At 32.2% G+C, this 22,204-nt stretch overlaps 1 protein-coding gene across 1 annotated transcript in view; it reads left to right on the top strand.

The window, feature by feature from the left end:
• The first annotated feature begins 2,295 nt into the window (after positions 1-2,295).
• The window catches only part of LOC131855274 (serine protease filzig), a 34,917-nt gene continuing 15,008 nt past the window's right edge, over positions 2,296-22,204 (top strand). The window contains exon 1 of the mRNA XM_059206521.1: positions 2,296-2,422. Coding sequence (XP_059062504.1) covers positions 2,296-2,422 — 127 coding nt within the window. The remainder of the gene's footprint in view (positions 2,423-22,204) is intronic.

Raw genomic sequence — 22,204 nt, 5'->3', positions numbered from 1 at the left:
TTTTCTTGCATGTTCATAACCTGTTTTGAACTTTGGTGTACCTAATGGTCGAACTTAAATCTTGTCCATACTAATGTCACGTCAAGCTTAAAGCTATCCATAGTAATATATAAATATAAAAGTGTAGCTGTCTGTTTGTTTGTTGCTTTTACACGAATAAATGGCTGAACAGATTTTTAAAAAAAATTATATGAAGACAGATTGCAACACTAGGATATATAGTGTTATATTTATATATATATTGCCTAGAATAGTGGGAAATAGGGGATGAATGTTTATGCAAACAAAATCGCGTATAACTGCTAGTATTACAAATGCGAAATTATGTCTGGCTGTAAACTTTTAACTACAAAACGGCTAAACGCATCTTACTGAAATTTGCAGTGGATATCACAAGGATGTGTATAGACTATCATTTGTATATAAAAAGTCGCGGGTAAACGTTAGTATTGTATAATGTATATTGCATAGGAAAGTGATTACTTTTTAAACCAAAATTATCAGCCATTAAAAGAAAGATACTTAAAAAGCAGATATCATGAGTTGTATAGAAGCGAGACCTAAACCTTCACAGAGAAAGTGAAAATTAAAAAAAAACGTAGCAGTATATCAGTTCAGTATCTCGATAATTAATTTACCGTTGGCACAGCATTAGTTTAATTAACAACCCATCGATATTCACACACGGCCACCGCAAGCCAAGCAACCTACTTAACAGACGCAACGTTAAAAATATCTCTATCACTTTTTCTCATGCTACAACCGCATTAAAAGATAGAAAGGGACACACTAGGTCAATGAATGAACTAAAAAATAAAAGGAATTTGAATAAAATTATGTCATTCTTGTCGTTATTAGGAAAAAAGTGAGATGGATGCTTCCGTTAGTACGCATAATCTCGAAATTGACCACGACAACTAAGAACATAAGTATAATAATATAAATTAATTTATATTTCAATATAAAAATTATCACCGAAGAGCCTGTAATTCGAGAGAACGCGTTCCCAAGTGGCGGATAAGGGATGTTTACCAGTCAAAACGGACGGGATGGCTTGAGGGCTAGAAGGAACTAAAAAGACCAGAGAAAGATATTCCGCATCAAACCCCGTCACCAGGCTTCTCCAATGTACTTGGAGTAGAGGCTGCACATTATGGAAGTGAATATAAAAATCTGTGTATATTGAAGAAATTCATATATCTTAAGAATTAAAGTCGCCAATTAGTAAAAAAAATCAAATTAAATACCTATTTAACTTAATTTTAATTCCTTTACTACAATATTATGCTACTACCCGCCTTTCATAAAGTGAAACCTTTATCTTATATAAAATTCTCGTGTCACAGTTTTCGTTCCCATGCTCCTCCGAAACGGCTTGACCGATTCTCATGAAATTTTGTGAGCGTATTGTGTAGGTCTGAGAATCGGCCAACATCTATTTTTCATCCCCCTAATTGTTGGGGGTAGTCCATCCCCTAATTTTTATTTTATTCTAAGGCAAAACAACGTTTTCCGGGACAGCTAGTTGTAAGTATAAATACTCTTTTTAAACACATAGCAGATGTTCTTTAATATGTTTTGACGCCGTTATTTTATATGAATAAAATACTATTTGTTCGGCTATTAAGTATTTATTAAAGAGTGCTAGAAATATATTGTAATAGTTTTTTCAGTAACAAATACTTTTGTTTTGGTAATATTATACCATAAAATATATAATATATTGTTCACACCATGAAAACTAAAACTTTTTATTGGTTCGTAGTTAATGTGGTTGGCTTATTAAAGAAATGTCTACCCATCTCGTTCTGACATATGTCCGTCTCTCACAATTTCTCATTTCACCGTTCACTTGTTTAGCGAGACGTTATTAACTATGACCGAGTTCTTACTGAGTATAGAGGGGATACGTTTTCAACCTTATTGTTTCTATAACTAGAGATTTTTTTTGTTGACGCGGAGAAAGTAAAATGGGACTCTTTCGCAGTAACTCTTCGCCTGCAATATGTATGTTTCTTATTTTACAGTGTTAAGTTGGTCAGTCGGCTAGTGGGTTCTTCGGTGTGACACCGGACGCACGTCTTGGTTCATTGTTGCAGAATTTAAAAAAGAAAAACTATAAGATAAAAAAAAATAAAACAATGCAGAAGAAACCGTTCAGATGCCGCCAATGAAATAGACGCAATAAAAAAATAAAATGTGAACGAAATCCATATTTGAAAATCGAACGTGAATTTTTTCAAAAGGAGTTTTTCCATTATATTTTTAATTTTACGCGGGAAATTGAACGTCACGATGACAGTTCGAATGTGGTTCAAATTTGGAATTATCCGTAGTGATGTGAAACAGTTGGTGTTATTGTTTGTGTTATTATCGATATTGGACAATCCTTTGACATGTAAAGGCGAAGACTATGACAGAGGTAAGACTAATAAGTTATAGAAATATTTGCTCCCATTGTCTGTGGTTGATAAAAACTATAATCGCTTTGATAGCCGAGATTCAACCGCAATCGTGTTACAGGTGCTTTGAATCAATAGAAACTAATCGCGACAAGTGCGATTGGTCACGAAAAGAAAAGTGGATGAAATATTTTGCTATAAGATAGCCTTATTACCCAGCTACGTTACAGTTTTGAATAAGAGATGGCAGTAAATTACAGAATAGGGATGCGTGACTCCTGTAGTCTCTAATATTAGCCTAGTCTCCTATATTCTCATAATTTTCTATAGTCTCCTAGTCTCCGAGTGTTCTATAGTCTCCTAATTTCCTATAGTCTCCTAGTCTCCTATAGTCTCCTAGTCCTCTATAGTCTTCGAGTGTTCTATAGTCTCCTAGTCTCCGAGTGTTCTATAGTCTCCTAGTGTCCTATAGTCTCCTAGTCTCCTGTAGTCTCCTAGTGTCCTATAGTCTCCTAGTGTCCTATAGTCTCCTAGTGTCCTATAGTCTCCTAGTCTCCTATAGTCTCCTAGTGTCCTATAGTCTCCTAGTCTACTATAGTCACCTAGTCTCGTAGTCGTCTATAGTCTCCTAGTTTCCTATAGTCTTCTATAGTATCATAAAGTCTCCTACTCTCTTTGAGTCTCATCCGAAGTCTCAACGCATTAGTGTACATTGAATGTCACATGATAACGTGATAACCTTGACACTGTTCATGAGAATTAACGAAATTTGCCAGTTTCCATCAGGTGGGCCGTAAGCTTCTTTGCCATTTCTGTTATGGTATATCAGAAAACATTTGTTAAAGTCAAATTCTAAATTTATTAATTTTATTATTTTTTTCTATATGCATAAGATATTTATTATTTTTCCATGTAGGACACATATGTACGCAATTTTTTTATTTCTATTTTTGACTGTCCATTGGTCATTCATATAAATTCATTAAATTTATAAATAAATGTCTTACTTTGAAAATGAATTAACATAAATATTTGGTATAAATTATGTTAATTAATGATTTAAATAAATTAAAATATTTGAAAAACATTATAAAACTAAATTTGGATTATGTCTGACATAGCAATATGAAGATAATATATGAAAGTAAAACTTCATAAGGTCTCAAGAATGAAAAAAAACTCGAGCGCTTGAACCCGTTTCTAAATATAAAAATATATAATTACGGCTCATTTATTACGTCACTGCCGGTCAATAAAAAACATCCGTGACCCAATTCCGGTATGATTGAGAACCTCTCATACATTGTATGGTTAGAATGTAAAGTTAAAAATATTTATACATATTTTAAAATAAATACAAATTATATTATATAAACAGGACATTTGCCGTACTATAATCTTAATATAATATATAATAATATAAACGCGAAAGTGAGTATGGATATTCATTACTCTTTTACGCAAAAACTACTGAACGGATTTTGATGAAACTTTACATCAATATAAACTTAGGCCTCAGGATAACACGTAGGCCATATTTTTAATTTAAAGTGGGTGAATCCGCAGACAGCTAGTATAAAATAGTTATTGAAAAAATAATTACGGTAAAATAAAACAGGATGATATTTTTGTTGACTGTACTTCTTGAAACTGCTTTCACCCAACATTACCCATTGGAGTATGATTCCTGGCTGTTTATTCTCCAAATATGTTCCTTGAATCTTGGGGATCAAAGCGTGTTTTAGACAACTCCACTGTATTATGGACTTTATTTAACAAATGACATAAGAACTATTTTAGATATGGAAGTGATTATAAATTTAATTATTGTCATTGGACATATGTATAGTTTGTGTGAATATCGTATAAATATCTGCATATATTATACATATAAATCTTCCAGAAGAAATTATTGATATGAGTGTGAAAACTGCAACTAAACCTATTTTTATAATTAAAATAAGCACAACTCACATAAGGGCAATATTATATCTTTGTATAATATATAATATCTAAAACTGATTATGTATTTTTCGAGTCTATCCATTTTTATAATTTGACCACCACGGTGGTCGGTTTAGCACATTTGCTTCTGATGGTAGTAGGTTCGTTTCCATGCAGAACACTATTTGTATTCATTAGTATGACTGTCTTATCGGTCTGGGTGTTTTCTATGTATTATGTATCTGTTAATAAAAAAATGTATTTAATTTGTATTAGTTGTGTAATATTCATACAAGTTTTGCTGTATCCTAAAATATTATATAATAAAAAGTTGTGTATAAATAAAGTAGTAACAAACCTGGAGATTAATATCCGGGGCTACTGTATTAAAAAAAATAAGGTCTGCTTAGCTCTAAAAAAAATTACATTACAAATTCTAAATATAATATTCGAAAAATTTCTATATAAATTGTACACTTGAATTTTCATATAAAAGACATCAACGAACTATTACTTCTGTTAATTTTAAACATGGCTATAAATAAATGTAGTATCTTTGTATAATATTGAATATAATATAGCTTAAATAAACACATATAAACTTACAACCCTATACCTATACGGCTCTGTTTATGTTAATTAATTAATAACCGCCCTAGGTAAACTATTATATGTTCTACACACATGGTTTTAACGAAATCTATTCATTCATAAGTAAAACTTTTGAGACATTTTTACAAATTTTATAAGAATATTATTAGAATAAACAATAGTTCTTTTATCGATTTGTCTATCTTAAAACCAAGAATTTCTTAAAAGACAAAGGTTCATCATATTTATCTACAACATACTGACTATTTAACTAGAAGGAAACTGTTAAATTCTGGATAGCATCTGGAAAAAATCTGGATAGTAGTTTGCTATGTAACACATGTTTCAGTTGTACGGTGCAGATAAGGCAGTGAAATTACAGGATAAGAGGCATGACATCTTAGTACTCTGGAATGGCAACGCATGAGTGGTATCACGGGTGTCACATGATAACGTGATGACCGTAGTACTGTTCATATATATAGGTGACTGTTACCACCTATCATCAGTCACCAAAAACAGTGACATAATTTTATTGTTTGTTTGTATATATAATACTCGCTGTGTCTACTTCGATAGCGCAGCGCACGCAACGGAAACCTTCAAATATGAATAATTTTCCCCGTTTGCTTCGCTTCTATTGGTCGTAGCGTAATGTCATATAGCTTAAAGCATTCCTCGACAAATGGTACACGACCAGTAGTTCCGGAGATTTCCGCATTCAAACAAACAAACAAACTCTTCAGCTTTATAATATTAGTATAGATTTCTCATAAGTTTCCTAGCTATAGACATCAGACAGACAAAAACTTGATATTTCTCTATTAACGTTACATTAGATAGTGAAATTGATCCAAAAGCCACTTAGCGACCATTAACACGTCCCGGCCGGAACCTTTGGCATACTAACTATTGTAACCTCAATCTCGTGTGGCTGCAAATTATAGTCACTCGAAATTGTTAGGGCTGTCGACCATATATTTTGAACCATATTGTTGCTGGCAGTTTGTCTACCATTCTTTTTATAATTGTATTTTTGATATCTGTTTTATATATATATCACTTTTGACTATTAGTTGTTGTTACTTTCTTCTTTGCTGTGGCTCACAGACACTTTCCACTTCACACTTAACATTTGGGAAATACACATGTTCATTTCAATTATTTTATTTTTATTAATAGATGCTCTAGTCATACATATAATATGTATGTAAGTGTTATTTTAGATTAATTTTAGTTTCTTATTCATTTCCACTTGTAACGAACTGCTTGATAGGTTTTTATATTATTTTCGAATTTTATAATTATATTTTTTGACATATTCTTTTTGTAACATTCTGTTATGTATAGCTGTCGTGTTAGTCGCATTTTCGTTTAATTCCGTATGTTTCTTCATAAAACCAACACCTCTCACTCATCAGGTACATCAGATACCTTCGTTTCACCACTCATGTGCCAATATACTTTATTTTTTACTCTTACTCTCTTTCCAAATTCAAAATATCTTTATTCCTGTAGGTCTATTACAGACTCTTATGATATGTCAAATCTACTGTCAGTTCGGAATAATTTAGAGATGAGAAGAACTGACAACAAACTGACAAAGGTTATCTGGACCACTTCTAGTAATTAGTATTATTTTTAATGTTTTATATTTTTAAATTACGCAACGGATTTTAATGCAGATTTAAATACTAGATAGAGTGATTCAAGAGGAAGGTTTATATGTATAATACATGCGTGTTATAGTATAGAACAAGCCGAGAAGTACAAAGATTTGTAATGCATCCATGCGAAGCCGGGATGTTTCGCTAGTAAATTATTTATTTATCTATTTAAATAAATGATTTACTAAAGTATATTATATTTAAGTTCATCTGTATCATATTTCTCTCGTTTTTGCAATATTTCTCATTGAGATCCTTTAGCATTCTTTGATTAATGGGTTATTGAAAATCAAAAGAATTTTAAAATTTGAACATCTAGTTAGGTTGCAATAGACAGCGTTAGGTTTTTACTATTGTTAATATTGAATTATCATTAAAAAGAATTAGGTTTGTGTGACAACCCTACATGACAGTCCTACTATATCCAACCAAACCGGGTCACTCCCGGACAAGTATTTTGGCAACCGGTCTGTTACCGTAGCAATGTGGCCACCTTAATGTTAAGGCTGTGATTGAAACCAATTTTAGCAATATTTTCACCACTAACGTTGTATCATAACTTTTATTATAAATTACATAGTATAAAACAAAGTCGCTGTTGCTGTCTGTCCGTCCTGTATGTATGCTTAAATCTTTAAAACTACGGAAAGGATTTTGAAGCAGTTTTTTTTAATAGATAGAGTGATTCAAGAGGAAGGTTTATATGTATAACACATGTACACCCGTGCGAAGCCGGGGTGAGTAGCTAGTTTCTTATAAACTGCAAAATGTCTCTATCAGTATGTTACCTTTTCATTTAATGAAATTTGACATAGATATATAAGAATTTTTATTGTATTTTAATCCACACAACATATAGGCTTAATTACAATGCAGGACAGCAAACATGCAGGTTTACCCATTACATTGTATTGTATTGCAGTGTATTGCATTGGATCAATAATCTGTTTATTTGCACCAATACAATACAATATAGGTATACCTGCGAATGTGACAGCAATACAAAATGGCTCATAGCTAACCACTCAAAGAGGAAACTACAAATTTTCAGGTAAAGCATATAAGGATAAATTATATCAAACGGACGAGGATATCTTTTATCTCAAACAATATCAGATATAGTCGCGGGTAATAGCTAGTCCATTTATATTTCCTCAAAAAGAAAATCATAACCAACTAGTTTACTACCCCGATATATATCTAAAAGGTCGTATGTACATATCTGGCCGATACTAAAGTTAAAACTTATCGGTCTGGGTGTTTTCTACGTATATTATGTATGCATTTACTTATATTAGTTATGTAGTACCCATAAGAGTCTAGATTGCGTCCAGGGACATTATATTATACAGTATACTAGCTACTCGGCCCAGTTTCGCAGGAGTGTACATGTAGTATATACCTATAAACCTTCCTCTTGAATCACTCTATCTATTGCTAAAAATTTTATTGAATTCCGTTGCGTAGTTGAAATGCTTCTTTTTATACTATGTACAGATTATGTACACAGGGTTGAATGGAAAAGAAAGTATACTACGCCGATCCCAAATAAATGAGTTAAGGAAGAAGCAGTTAATGATGATAAAGATAATATATACAACAACGATGATATATACAAACAATATATACAAAACTTACAATATTATGAGTAAACGGGCGAAGCCGTTGTACGTCATTAGTGTTTTAAACTTTCAAACACATTACTACTCTTAACAAATCAATATGTTTCCAAGTAAATCGAACGACAATAATTCTTATGTTGCTTTAATTGGACCGAACTCTTTGAACAACGTTCATGTTTTTTAATGTTTTGTTTTTACCTTTCACATGTACGTCTGTTTATGCACGCAGTTTTTATGTATTTTCTGTTTATACACGTAGTGTTACTAAATGAGAATTAGCATATTTCAGATGTAGATCTATTTCTTTATAAAGTCATTGAGATTATAAAAGGCTAGCTATCCCCGCAAACGTTGTTTTGCCATATGAATTAAAATTGCCATTCGAAAATAGGGGTTGGTGATAGAAGAGTGAAATTTTAGGGTTATTTTAATACCACATTATAAAAAAATAAAATTTTCGTCTAAAAAATAAAAAAATAAATATATTATGGGTGGACAACCCTCATCACTTAGGGATGTGGAAATAGATTATAGCCGATTTTCAGACCTACTGAATATGCATATATAATTTCATAAAATACGGTCATGCCGTTTTGGAGGAGTATAGTGTATGCGAGACGAGAATTTTATATATAAGATAAATAGAAAAAGACAGATATGGCTGCTCGTCATAATTGTTTACATTCACCGTCCTCTCCGATCGAGCCCCCGTTCAATTCAAATGGGGATCAAAATTACGACTGTCTGAGCCGAGGTTCAAACCCCTAGCGGTGCCCTCAGACTAAAGTCGTATACATATCATAAGTCGTCGTCGTATCATAAGTCCTTCCTTTGGTTTGGAGTGCCATCTGCACTCGCCCCTTGTAAGTTGGGCTCCTCTCAGCCTCTCATATGGGCTGTTGTGTGTGAAACACTCGCCCCTTATTGTTGAGTGAATATGTAAAGGCCAGCTGAGGCCAAGAGTATTACAATAGTTCGAAAAAGAAGCCATCTTCAGTCGACTCGTGACGGTGACCTCTGTAACAGCATAGAAATATCGGTCTCTATAATATAAGCTCTGGCATAATAATATTATTGTAAATGTCCCATTTAAAAAATGTATACAAACTAAATAAACTTTGAGACAGCGTTTTCGGACATCACGTTATCATCTGAGGACTTGATGCGTCGAAATATCGAGAGCTCTTTCATATTATTATCATTGTAAATATCCTATTTATAAAATTGTATACATTGTAAACAACCATGGAATAAATTTTGAAACGGATTTTTTTGTACTACTCTAATGCTGTTGGCCGCAGCTGGCCTTTACAGCTTCACCGCACGATAGAGGACGAATGCAGATAGCACTCCAAACCTGCGGAAGGGCTTATGGAGCGGCTGAATGCCATCTCCCGCCTGACGGATACGACTACAGTCTACAGCACCGTTAGACGTTCGAACCTCGGCTCAGGCCGTCGTAATTTAGATCCCCGTTTGGATTGGACGGGGGATCGATCGGAGGGGTATAAAATAGTGTATTCGAACAACACGTTATCATGTAAAGCCCGTACTCATGAGTTACCATTTCAAAGGACTAAGGTGTGTAATAAGCATAACGACGGACAATAAGAGAATAGTAAATTTGTCATTGAAACTCATTATCATATTTTGTCACTGTCATTCTTTACGTACACTAATGAGTCAGAGAGATAACCACGGAATTCCGATTATTAACCGCTTTTTATGACTTGTGACATAAAACTGGTTACAAATGTGTAGAACTGTCGTAGAGCCAGATTTCTTTTAAACTGGATTTGGCAAACAGGCATTTGGCCCACCTCAACTTTTTTTATTTTGAGGGTTTTGGTAGCAGTGCGACCTACATAGATCTATTGCTTGACCTTTTCAAAGTTCTCAACCTAGACCCGTCAGGGACAAGAATTGAAGGATATCCTTAAGAGCGATGGTTTTTATCTCCTCAGGATAAAGTGTATACGTTCCAAAAGAGATATTTCGTTTATGCATGAGTGGGCTACAAACACATAGGATGTGTTGTGGCGTTTCCTCTTCAGCTTGGCAACCTGATAGTAAATGGCAATTGTTTTTTATATTCAGGAATAGCAACATGGGCATTGTCAAGTACTTCTGTAGTACTCCTGATAAGTTACCATGCCAAATGATATAATAATAGCTCTGGACAATTCACACAGCGACATCTAGTCTCAAGCTAAGCAGAGCTTATGTTATGGGTACTAAATGACTGATGTAAATACATATCTGACGGTCTCGGTGGTCTAGAGGTTTAACACACCGCTTTAATTCCGATGGTCGCGGATTCGATTTCTCGGACGGTACAAACATTTGTTTTCGTGAATATGATAGTTTGTATCGGTTCGGGTGTTTGCGTGTATTTATGTATTTACAAAAAACAATGTATCTAAGTATTTATATCTTATTGATAGGCGGAGCTTGTGTTATGGGTATATAAAACAAGCTTTGGTTACCTTTGGACTAGATGGTGCTTTGTGAATTGTCCAAAACAAATATATATGTATACATAAATTTTCTTATAAATATATGCATAGAAAACACTCAGACCAGTATAAACAATCATACTTATGATACAAATGTTTGTATCGAGGAATCGAACCTGTGACCATCAGAAGTAAACCGCTATGTTGAACCGCTAGACCATCGAGGCCGTCACGGAAATGAAATTTTATTTACTTAAACTGTTAACCTTGTACAAAGTTTACTTAACTAGAGGTTAATTCTAACTCTAGTTAATTGGTTCACTTCATTACACATCTTAATCTTAATGCCATCAGCTATTAATCCGTAGTTTCGAGCGCATAACGTTGTCAAACTACGTGGTAGAAAGTAAGTTACATAGGTCACCGAAAGTGAAACCGTTTTAGTAAGCACGCGGCTGCAATTGCCGTCTGCTATTGTGTGGCCAGGTGTACAACAGTAATGACTGCTTGGAATTCGTGATGTACGACCTTCGACACTCGCACAATGAATAGTTTTTCTGTGACGACAAAAAAAATCCAAATTTGAATATTTTATTTTTTATTTTTATAGTTGCCAGACTTATTGTAAATGCGCATCTGGAAATAAAGTGCACACTAGTTTATGGTCTATTACTGATTTTCTTTTTTTTATCTTTACATGCAAAAATCAGGCTAAGGAAAACTTTGTATGAAGTTTTATGTGACATTAAAGAACGTGACACAAATAATGAATAAATAAATCGATCTAGAAATTTTGCGTCCTCTCTAATGTTGGTCGCGGATTCGATTATCGTGTGACACATCATTTGTAGTCATGAGTATAATTGTTTGTATACGTCTTTATAAATAAATGTATTTAAGTATTTCTATCAGTTGTCTTGTTTCCATAGTATAATTCTATTCTCAGTTTATAACTATAAACATACTCCATATCTATTTTTTTCCTGAACAATTCACTCTAGTCTAGTCCCAAGCTAAGCAGAGTTTGTGGGTACTAAACAACTGTTAGAAATCCATAAATACTATATATTTTTTTATAAATACATACAGAATATACATACTACACCAATACAATAAAACTCATGAATACGAATGTTTGCATTTGCGAGGAATCGAACCCGCAACCATAGCAAGTAAGGCAGCGTGCTTAACCGCTATACCACCGAGGTCGTCATATACTATGATTTAATTTTATCATCCGTTTATCAATATTGTCTTACGCAAATAGTGTTAAGGTTTTCTCTTTCTAAACTTTCGCCGTTGTAGTTACGGTGACGTGTAACGGTCTGGTTAGCGCTAACTGCTCAACTTGATTCACGGAAATTTGTTTACAAAACTATAAACACACTTATGTCACTTTCATTACTGGAATAAATTGATCTAATTTAGTTGATCACGACTTTCTTAATCTATGTTGGATTTTTTTCCATATAAAGCTCTCTAACCGACTGAGTATAAAGGAGGTTTATGATTTTGGTTGGTATGTATAGATTTTTTTTATATTGTTTGGGTTAATGAACAGTGTGTACAACATAATTTTATATACCATATAATATTCTCGTGTCAGTTTGTCAGACAATATGGTATGTCTTGAACGATTTTAATGAAATTTTATATATATATATAATATATGTTCTGTAGGTCTGAGAATCGACTACTGTATATTATAACTAACTAATAAGTATAGTCATTTATTATTAATTATGTTATCTAATAGGTTTTTTATCCGAGGATTTTTTACAAAGTCTCGCTGATACTAGTAATACGATCTCGGTGGTCTAACGGTTTGGCACATCGCCTTACTTCCAATGAGCGCTGGTTCGATGCCTTTCACGGTGCAAAAGTTATATTCATTAGTATGATTGTTTGTAGCGGTTTGGAAGTTTTAATTATAATATAGAATGACGCATAGATTTTTAGTGTTGCCCAGACTCAAACTTAGGATCTGTCAGTCTAAATCGGGATAGTAACCAATTGGCCACAATGTCTATAAATCTACGATATATTAGCAATTCTAAAAGCTACCTTAACGTAAAATTCTATTAGCATTTACTATTTACTTTGCTTTTTTACAAATCTTTATTTACACACGTTTTTCATTAATACATACAGCGCTTTAGTGCTTTGTCACAGTGATATTGTTGACAATTTCAAACATACTTGAAACTGTTTTAAATATCTTTTTACTGCCTCGGTGGTATAATACCGTCAGTGATCAGTACCGAACTCTTTGAACAACGTCCATGCATTTTAAGGTTTTTTTATTTATTTATTAGGAACTAACGAAGTTACAATTTAAGTTTTGCTTTTACATTTCACATGTATGTATTTCTATTTATTATTGGATATAGTGCTACTAAATGAGAATTAGCAAGTATTAGATGTAGACGAATTTCTCTACAAAGTCAGTAAGATTATAAAAGATAATACATAATAATAAACATATCTCCTAAATAAGATATTAAATACGTATATAATAATAATCATAAAGCCTTAATAATAAATCTTCTTTTAAAGAAGACAATTCATAATAATAATCTCAGGACAATTCACACAGCGCCATCTAGACCCAAATACTAGATAACTAATAAAAATACATAGATATATATTTTTTTTGTAAATACATATCATACATACTAAATATTCAGACCGATACAAACAATCATAGTCATGAATACAAATGTTTATTGTTATTTTATTTACGTTGCTTTATTTAATTTGTTGTATTGACAAAAAAAAAACTATGTATTTGTACCAGTTTTGTCAGTTGTCTAGTACCCATAACACAAGCTTTAGCTTTACTTGGGTCTAGATGGCGCTGTGTGAATTGTCCTGAGATTATTATTATTATTATCACTGTTGTCTTATTTTCTCTTCCTATTATTATTATTTAAACCTATTGCGACATGATACGAAATCTTTATTTATTATTTAGTATTCACCTTTATTAGCTCAGCGCTATTCATAGCGTATACTTTGTTTTTTTATTGGGGTGTTTAGGCTATCCTCATTTGCTAAGACCTGTAACACTGCGACCTGTATAGATCTATTGTGCTCGCCCTTATTCAAAGTTCGCTACGTAGACCCGTAAAGGACAAGAATTGAAGGATAATCTTAGGAGCGATGGTTTTTATCTCCTCAGGATATAGTGTGTACTTTCCAAAGGAGATATATTGTTTATGCATGAGTGGACTACAACCACATAAGTTGTGTAGTGTTTCCTTTTTTGCTTGGCAAAAATATATTGGATAACTTATACTAACGCTATACTTGTGAGGTTTGATCTGCTCCAGTAGAAGATCTCTCTAGATCTACAGGCTATTTACAGAGCAATAATTATATTGTAATACAAAAGCTATAACAGTTATTTCTCCTTCCAATAAAAAAGTGCCATTTTGTGGAATTATGCCACATTGTATTAACATACTAATGAATTATATTATAATTATTCAAATCAGGTAAATATATATATCAGTCTTTTTTCTACAATGTTTCCTATTGTAATATATTTACAATAATACTGTGCCATTTTGTCTTTAAGTTGAATTATGTCTAATGGTGAGCTTGTTACATTGTAAGGCACGATTAATAACGACATCGCGAGGTTCGCGGTCTCCACTTCACATTTACTCAAGCATATTATCTTATCTATAACTCTAGCGATGTCGTTTGATCAGGTGCCTCTTCCAATGAATAAATTTTATTAATATAATAAATGCAAAAGTTTGTAGTATGAATGTTTGTTACTCTTTCACGCAAAAACTACTGAACGGATTTTGTTATCCTTTACAGCGATATAGCTTATACAACAGAATATCACATACGCTATAATTTAAAAAGATGTTATGTAAATTGAGTGAAATATAAAGATAAATGTCAAGTAAGTGAGATGCAGACGAAGTTGCGCGGGTCAGCTAGTATTTAATATTTTTAAAACTAAAATACAACTCGTATAGCTTATTCTTGATCTTGACAAAGCAGTTTTCTGTGTTTCAAAGATTTTTTTAATACGGTAATTTTTTTTCAATTCATTCATTACAAACAAAAAATTTAATCCATCCACTAGTCAATATTGGTTTAAATAATAAGAACTAGAGTACCGTCATTTCGGAAACTAGTTTAAAACATCTACAGATCGGGTTAAAGTTAAGATTTCACCTACTTTCGACGGCGGCAAACATGTGAAATCGTGAACATTACAAGCAAAAAGTTGTGGTTGTATGAATTGTAAAAAATGGCGGGCAAATATTGTGCTATGTGGTATGATATACTATATGGTTTCATAGTAGACGTTAAAATTTTAATAATATATTTTAGAATATTATATTATGTTTTATAACGTTTTTAATTTTGGTTTCTATGTTGTATAATTAAGTTATTTTAAATTGAATTATCATATATTATCGGAAATCGAATTATTGCCAGTATCTTCGGAACTTTGCCTAAAGGGACCCCTTTTAATAATATATAGTAGTTATTGTATTATATTTCTCAAGCTTTTTAATTAACTTATTAAATTTAAATATACCATAAGTTAGTTAGGTACTTACAGAAAAATATGTTACACGTTACATGCGTTAAATATATGTACATTCTAGTTTCTAATTACCTACTTATATCATAAATATAGTTAAATAATTTAATATTTTTAACGAGACGTTTGCACCAGTTATTACCCACTTAGTACCACATATCCCACTAATTTAGGTTGACTGGAAGAGATCTCTTCTAGGGATACGTCCACCTTTGCTCACATTGTCTCTAAATTATAATATCTTTGTATTATCTGTGCAATAAAGAATATATTATAAAAATAAATACAGTATCAAGATTTTGATGTAATCACCTAATGTTGGATATTGTCACGTGTCTCCAGCGGAACACCTCATAAATTGATTGTGCTGTGTGAATTTTCCAGAGATATTATATTATAGTAATAATTACTTAAATCTAATGTTAGTGCGAGTTAAAAACATAAATATAATATGACAAATATTCATAATTCGCATTCCATCTTCATCATTACATAGTATAAAACAAAGTCGCTGTCACTGTCTGTCCGTCCTTATGTATGCTTAAATCTTTGAAACTACGCAACGGATTTTGAATTGGTTTTTGTTAATAGATAGAGTGATTCAAGAGGAAGGTTTATATATATAATACATGTTCACCCGTGCGACTTCGGGGCTAGCTAGTTACTAATATTATAAATGCGAAAGTAACTCTGTCTGTCTATCTATCGCGCTCCGACGCCAATACTACTGAACAGATTTAAATGAAATTTGATACACAGTTGGGCTAGACCCTGAGAAAGAGTATAGACTACTTTTTAATGCGAATAAAAGGTTGGTGGGGAATGGTGCACCCACCTGCGCTAACGGTTTACGCTGGCGGGGCACCAGTGGAAGATGATAAGATGCGCATGAGGTCAGGTCAGTTAGCCCATCGTGACAAGTTCACCAGGAATTTGTCACGATGGTTTCCAGCGGGAATCGCGTGGAGGTCAACCTGACATGGTACATTGCTAGCAATGGGGTTATCAATCCACAATACTAACTATCCCCTTTCCCCCCGGTTGGTGGGGGTTAGGGACTCCCCTTTCAACCCCTTATTAACTGATTTATATAAGTTGTCTAGTGACTATAACACAAGTGTTGCTTACCTTAGTCCAGGATTATTATTATCATTATTTATACTTAATAATGTCAAGCCGTGTAACTAGACTTTTTAACACAATATTATTATTACTTTGTAATACGTTTTTTTAACTTTGGTAACCTTTAAAATGCAGGTCACTGATTATCCTAAAGGCCATACGGGCCAGTATAAAAGGAATACCGTCGTATTCATTGAGATGAAACCATAGACTATAGACACGGTTGTAACCATAATGTAAAAAGCTACTGCCGAGTGTGTGAATTGTCCATGGTTATTATAATAATTATAAAAGTTTTTAGGCAATAAGTATGGTATATGACAAGGCATAACAAATCACCTGAATATGTGAAAATTAAACAAATAATAACATATTAATAATGATCCTAAGCAATAAGTTTCATAGTATTATTTAAAAGAGCAACACACAAGTATTTTTGCTTGTTCTTCTTGTGATGACAGCTTTCCGAATGAGCGGTAGATTAAAAATATTGTTATGACTACTCAAACTGCTTAAATTAAGTTTATTTGAATAAAAGATTTTCTATTCTACTCTAGTCCCAAGCTAAGCAGAGCCTGTATTTTATGTACTAGACAATTTTGTATGTAAATACATACATAATATACATAGAATCACACTGACAGAAGCGGACAATCATATTCATGAATACAAAAATTTGCACCGTAGGAGGAATCGAACCCGCGACCATCGTAAGTGAAGCGGTGTGTTGCCCATTATAATCTTTACATAATATAAAATTAAATCGCTTCCTAAGTCTGTTCGCTTTGATCTTTAAACTATGCAAAGGATTTTAATGCAGTTTTTAACAATAGCTAGAGTGATTCAAGAGGAAGGTTTATATGTGTAATACACGTACACCCGTGCGAAACTGAAGCAAATCGCCTGTATATAATAAAAGCATTCCAAATAAATTTTATATTATATGAAAAATTAGAAAGAGAGAAGCAAGGGCGCTATACTTACTCAATTTCACTGTTCACACGTCATCAATACATACAATGACCTATTGTTAACTAGATATTCGTGAGATTTATATTGTTTACAAGTGATACAACCACTACAGCAGACTACGAGAAGAAGACTTTGTATGAAGTCATTTGCATGTACCTCCGTCTCACCATTTTGCTGTCAGCAGGTTAATTTTCGACCTATTTTCTACTTTGAATTCTCTTGTATAGTCAAACATATTTGACAGAGAGGTCCTTCCGATCGATCCTCCGTCCAATACGAGAGGGTCGAAATTACAACGGTCTGAGCCCAGATTCGAACCTCTAGCGGTGCCCGCAGACTGAAGTCATATCCGTCAGGCGGGAGTTGGCCTTCAGCCGCTCCATAAGTCCTTCCTTTGGTTTGGAGTGCTATCTAGTCTAGTCAGCTGCGGCCAACAGCATTAGAGATTATGCTTTACGAATATATAGTTTAAATTAAAAGATTTCATTTACATAAATTTATTTTTACAAGTAACACAGTCTATGTTGAAAAGTGGGAAAAAATTATTTGTTTTGCTTTTAATAAACATACAAAACTTTAATACTTTCTTATTTATACTGTTATTATAGACTAGTTGTACCCCTGGTTTCAACCGCATAAAATTTATAGCCTATATGTTATTCTGAAGTGTAAGCTATATTACTGTAAAGTTTCATCAAAATCCGTTCAGTAGTTTCTACGTGAAAGACTAACAAACATCCATTCATACTCACAAACTTTCTTGTTTATAATATTAGTAATATAAGATTAAACAAAGTTTTTGGTGTCAACCCTAGCACATAGACACTTTTTATTTCTCCAATTTCAATTGAATTTTCACTTCTTTTATTTCTCAAAATTACTAATCACATAATGATCACTATTACAAAGGTACAATGGTTCAAATTTAATTACGCCAACAATGTAGGTAGCAATTGTGTACCCACAGTGTGGACCAATGAAAGTGGAACTGATGTTATCTTAACAATTGGACACAAGATTCACTATAGCGAATTTGTACCACTTTTACAGGTTAAATAAATTTATATTAAAAGTGAAAATGTATTTAGGAAAAGTGAGCCTGCGTAACAATTTTGTTTGTAAACTCATTAAAATGGAACAAATTATTATAAATCAAATACTATACTATACTATTAGGCCGTTTCGTTTAATTTGTTTATGGGTAATATATATATATCTATTCATATAAATAAAATTGGAGTGTCTGTTTGTAATATTGAAATAACCTTTTTTTACTACATGCATCTGTATATAAATACGGTATATACACCAAAATAACATATTTTACAATTTTTGTCTATATGTCTGTCTATCAGTTTGTTCCGGCTAATCTATGAAATGGCCGAACCGATTTTGACGGGACTTTTATAGGCAGGTAGCTAATGTAATAAAGAGTAACTTAAGCTACTTTTATTTTAGAAAAATAAAGTTAATATCCAAAGTACATATAGTATATAATAAAACTCAACGGCTAATCTGTAATTTGTTTTTGGATGATGGTGATGATATATGTATATATATCTACATGTTATTTACATATAGATAGATAAAGATAACTAATCTCTGTCTATCCATGATAGATACACGAGATAAACTATTTATTTTATCAACGCAACAAAATCCAAAACAATGATTGTAAAAATTTTTGTCTGTCTGTCTGTGCATTATTCCGCACCAATCTAAAGAACAGCTTAACGAATTTGTTTCCTGTTTTCACTAATACAGCGTGGTAAGGTTAACTAAAAATTTAGTATTTATTTTACTCCAATCGATTTGCAACAAACAAATTAGTTATACGAGTAGGAAACGTGTATATGTACAAATTAATACGAGAAAAAAAAACTTTGTATATCTTTTTAGGAAAATTGCGCGGATATTTTTATGAAATTCACACATACACTTACATATCAGAAATCAAAATAGATATAAATCCTTTTGTATAAATTATAGAAACCATTTATTAAAAACATATAACCTAGAAACTTAATAAACAAAAAAAAAAAAAATCTTGTCCTTATTTAATAGTATTTAATACTTATAAAACGGAATACTGTATTTTATGTGTACGTTAAAATACTATCTAAAATAATATATAAGCATGTACCTATTGTAAGTAGATAAGAGAGAACTACGTGCCTGCAGACAAACCCCGACAGGAGTTTTGCAGGATAGTAGAATAATAATATGTAAAATTTGAAAAATAAAGCTTTTTTATCTATCTATCTATATATATATAGTTATAAATAATTATCAAACACCAAATTGTAAATTAAATATTATATATATTTATTAAAATGTCGATATAATTAGCGGTGTAACAATATATTGAAGCACATGTTAATTACAAATGAATGGCGTTTCTTGCATCCACGTATGTTGCGTTGGGATTATTGTACTCGCTGTTTCTTACCTTACGATGCTCGAAATGGACCAAATTTTGTGTGATTCTCAACGAGTTGCGTGGATGTATTCGTTGTGAATAATTATAAAACACCAAAATTGTAAATTAAATCGTAATTATATATATTTATTAAAATGTCGATATAATGTCAGCTCTATGAATTTTAAGTTTTTTCTACAAAAATATTATTATAGTTTATTTTAAACATAATTCTATTTTCAAAGACTATGCGTGTGTGTCATATACGTAGTAGTGTGTGCATCGTTTTTTTTTATAAATTTAATGTCTTTTGTATTATTAATTTAAATAATAATTGCATTCTGCACTCTTTTTCTATCATTACATAGTATAAAACAAGGTCGCTGTCGCTGTCTGTCCGTCCCTATGTATGGTTAAATATTTAAAACTACGGATTTTTAAGCGATTTTTTTTAATAGATAGAGTGATTCAAGAGGAAGGTTTATATATATGATACATGTACACCCACAAGAAGCCGGGGCGAGTAGCTAGTTAATATTATAAACGCGAAAGTTTGTGAGTATAGATGGATGTTTGTTAGTCTTTCCCGCAAAAACTACTGAACTAATATTGATGAAACTTTACAGTAATATAGCTTATACATCAGAATAAAACATAGGCTATAATTTAATAAGATATTATGTCAATTGGACGAAATATAATGATAAATTTTAAGTAAGTATGATACAGACGAAGTTGCGCGGAGCAGCTAGTAATACATAAATATATGTATAATTGTTTGCTGGAGGAATATTGCAATGTTTAATTTGTTATATTATTTAAATAAAAAATGGTCTGAATATATCGTACACTAAATTTTAGTAGTGACGCCACGGAATGTTCGAGAAGAAGTGCGAAAAATTGTATAAACTTAAACAAAACAACATCGATGTTCCATGCGTGACGTTCCAAATTTGAATTTTATAATTTTATTTTTAAATGTAATTATATGGCAATTTGCGATCGAAAATAATAATAATACGTAAATGCAGTATTGGGATGATCATAGTGAGGCCCAATGACCTCATCGATGCACCTCTCGAGCCGTGAGACTGCGCCGAGCTGCATCGTGGTATGCGTTTCTCTACCACGCTCTGTTTGCTATATAGCACTTCCGTCTCTGATGAGTTGTTGTTAACAGTTTATGTTGCATTATCTAATCATTATTATATATATAAATCTCGTGTTTCTTATCGAACTTCTACTAAATACTTGCCACCATTGTAGTATAAAAAATGACTTGAACAATTTTTTATGAAATTTTATTATGTATGTACTAGCTTACACCGCAAACTTTGACGCATTATCTAGTCATTATATATATAATATATATAAATATCGTGTTTCTTATCGAACTTCTATTAAATGACTTGAACAAATTATAATGAATTTTTTACTGTATACTGGCTGACACCGCAATCGTTGTTTTGCCATATAAATTAAAAACGCTGTTAAAAAATAGGGAAGGGTGTAAATTTAGGGTTGTATATATTTTTAATGCCACATTATAAAAAAATGAAAATAAAATGTGAAGAGTGGACAACCCTTATCACTTAGCGGTATGAAAAATAGATAGTAACCGATTCTCAGACCTACTGAATGCATATGCATATAAAATTTCATAAAAATCGGTCAAATTGTTTCGGAGAAGTGTGGTAACTAACATTGTGACACGATAATTTTATATATAAGATAGTAGAAATAGTTTTTCATTACATATAAAATAATAATTATAACCTCGGATAGTTTACTTACTAGACAAGTGATAGATCTGCTTATTTTTTGTAAATATACGTAATATATGCATCATATTCATGAATACAAATGTTTGTACCGTTCGAACCCGCTAACATCGCAAATAAGACCATGTGGCTAAAGACCACATAAGACCTGTAGTAAATCTACATAGTGTAACGTATAAACGTTATTATTACTTAAATGACAGATGATCTTTGCCGACCAATAAAAAAAACAGATGTCCTTTGCCGTATCTTAGACCAATAAAAAAAAGCAATTGAATCGGCAATAAAAACTATTGCAGTAAAATTCCATTTTCAAATTCTTATATAATTTCCTGCACTTTCATGTCAATAAATTCGAAGTATTTCCAAATTATCGTTCGAGTTATAACATTGCGTGCCTGACTCGGAACAAAAGTGGACTTTCTCTTTTCTATACAGAAATGTATGACATCATCCATAAAATCACGTTTCGTTATGACCGCATGCGTCATTTGCTAGGTGTTTTCACGTATTTTTTTAAATAATACGAAAGTATAGTTTTGTGAAGCGGAACGGATTATAAGAATGTCTGTTGGTATTTATGACCGCTGTTTTTAGTAGTGCATAATAAAATCACTTCACGACTGTTATCCCAGATGGGGTTAAGATAAACAAG

Source organism: Achroia grisella, unplaced genomic scaffold (assembly GCF_030625045.1).
Source record: "Achroia grisella isolate CSIRO2021 unplaced genomic scaffold, CSIRO_AGI_Agris_v1 utg1360, whole genome shotgun sequence".
NCBI lineage: Eukaryota > Metazoa > Arthropoda > Insecta > Lepidoptera > Pyralidae > Achroia > Achroia grisella.
Note: the sequence above shows the minus strand (reverse complement) of the source record. Positions and strands in the feature narration are given on the sequence as shown.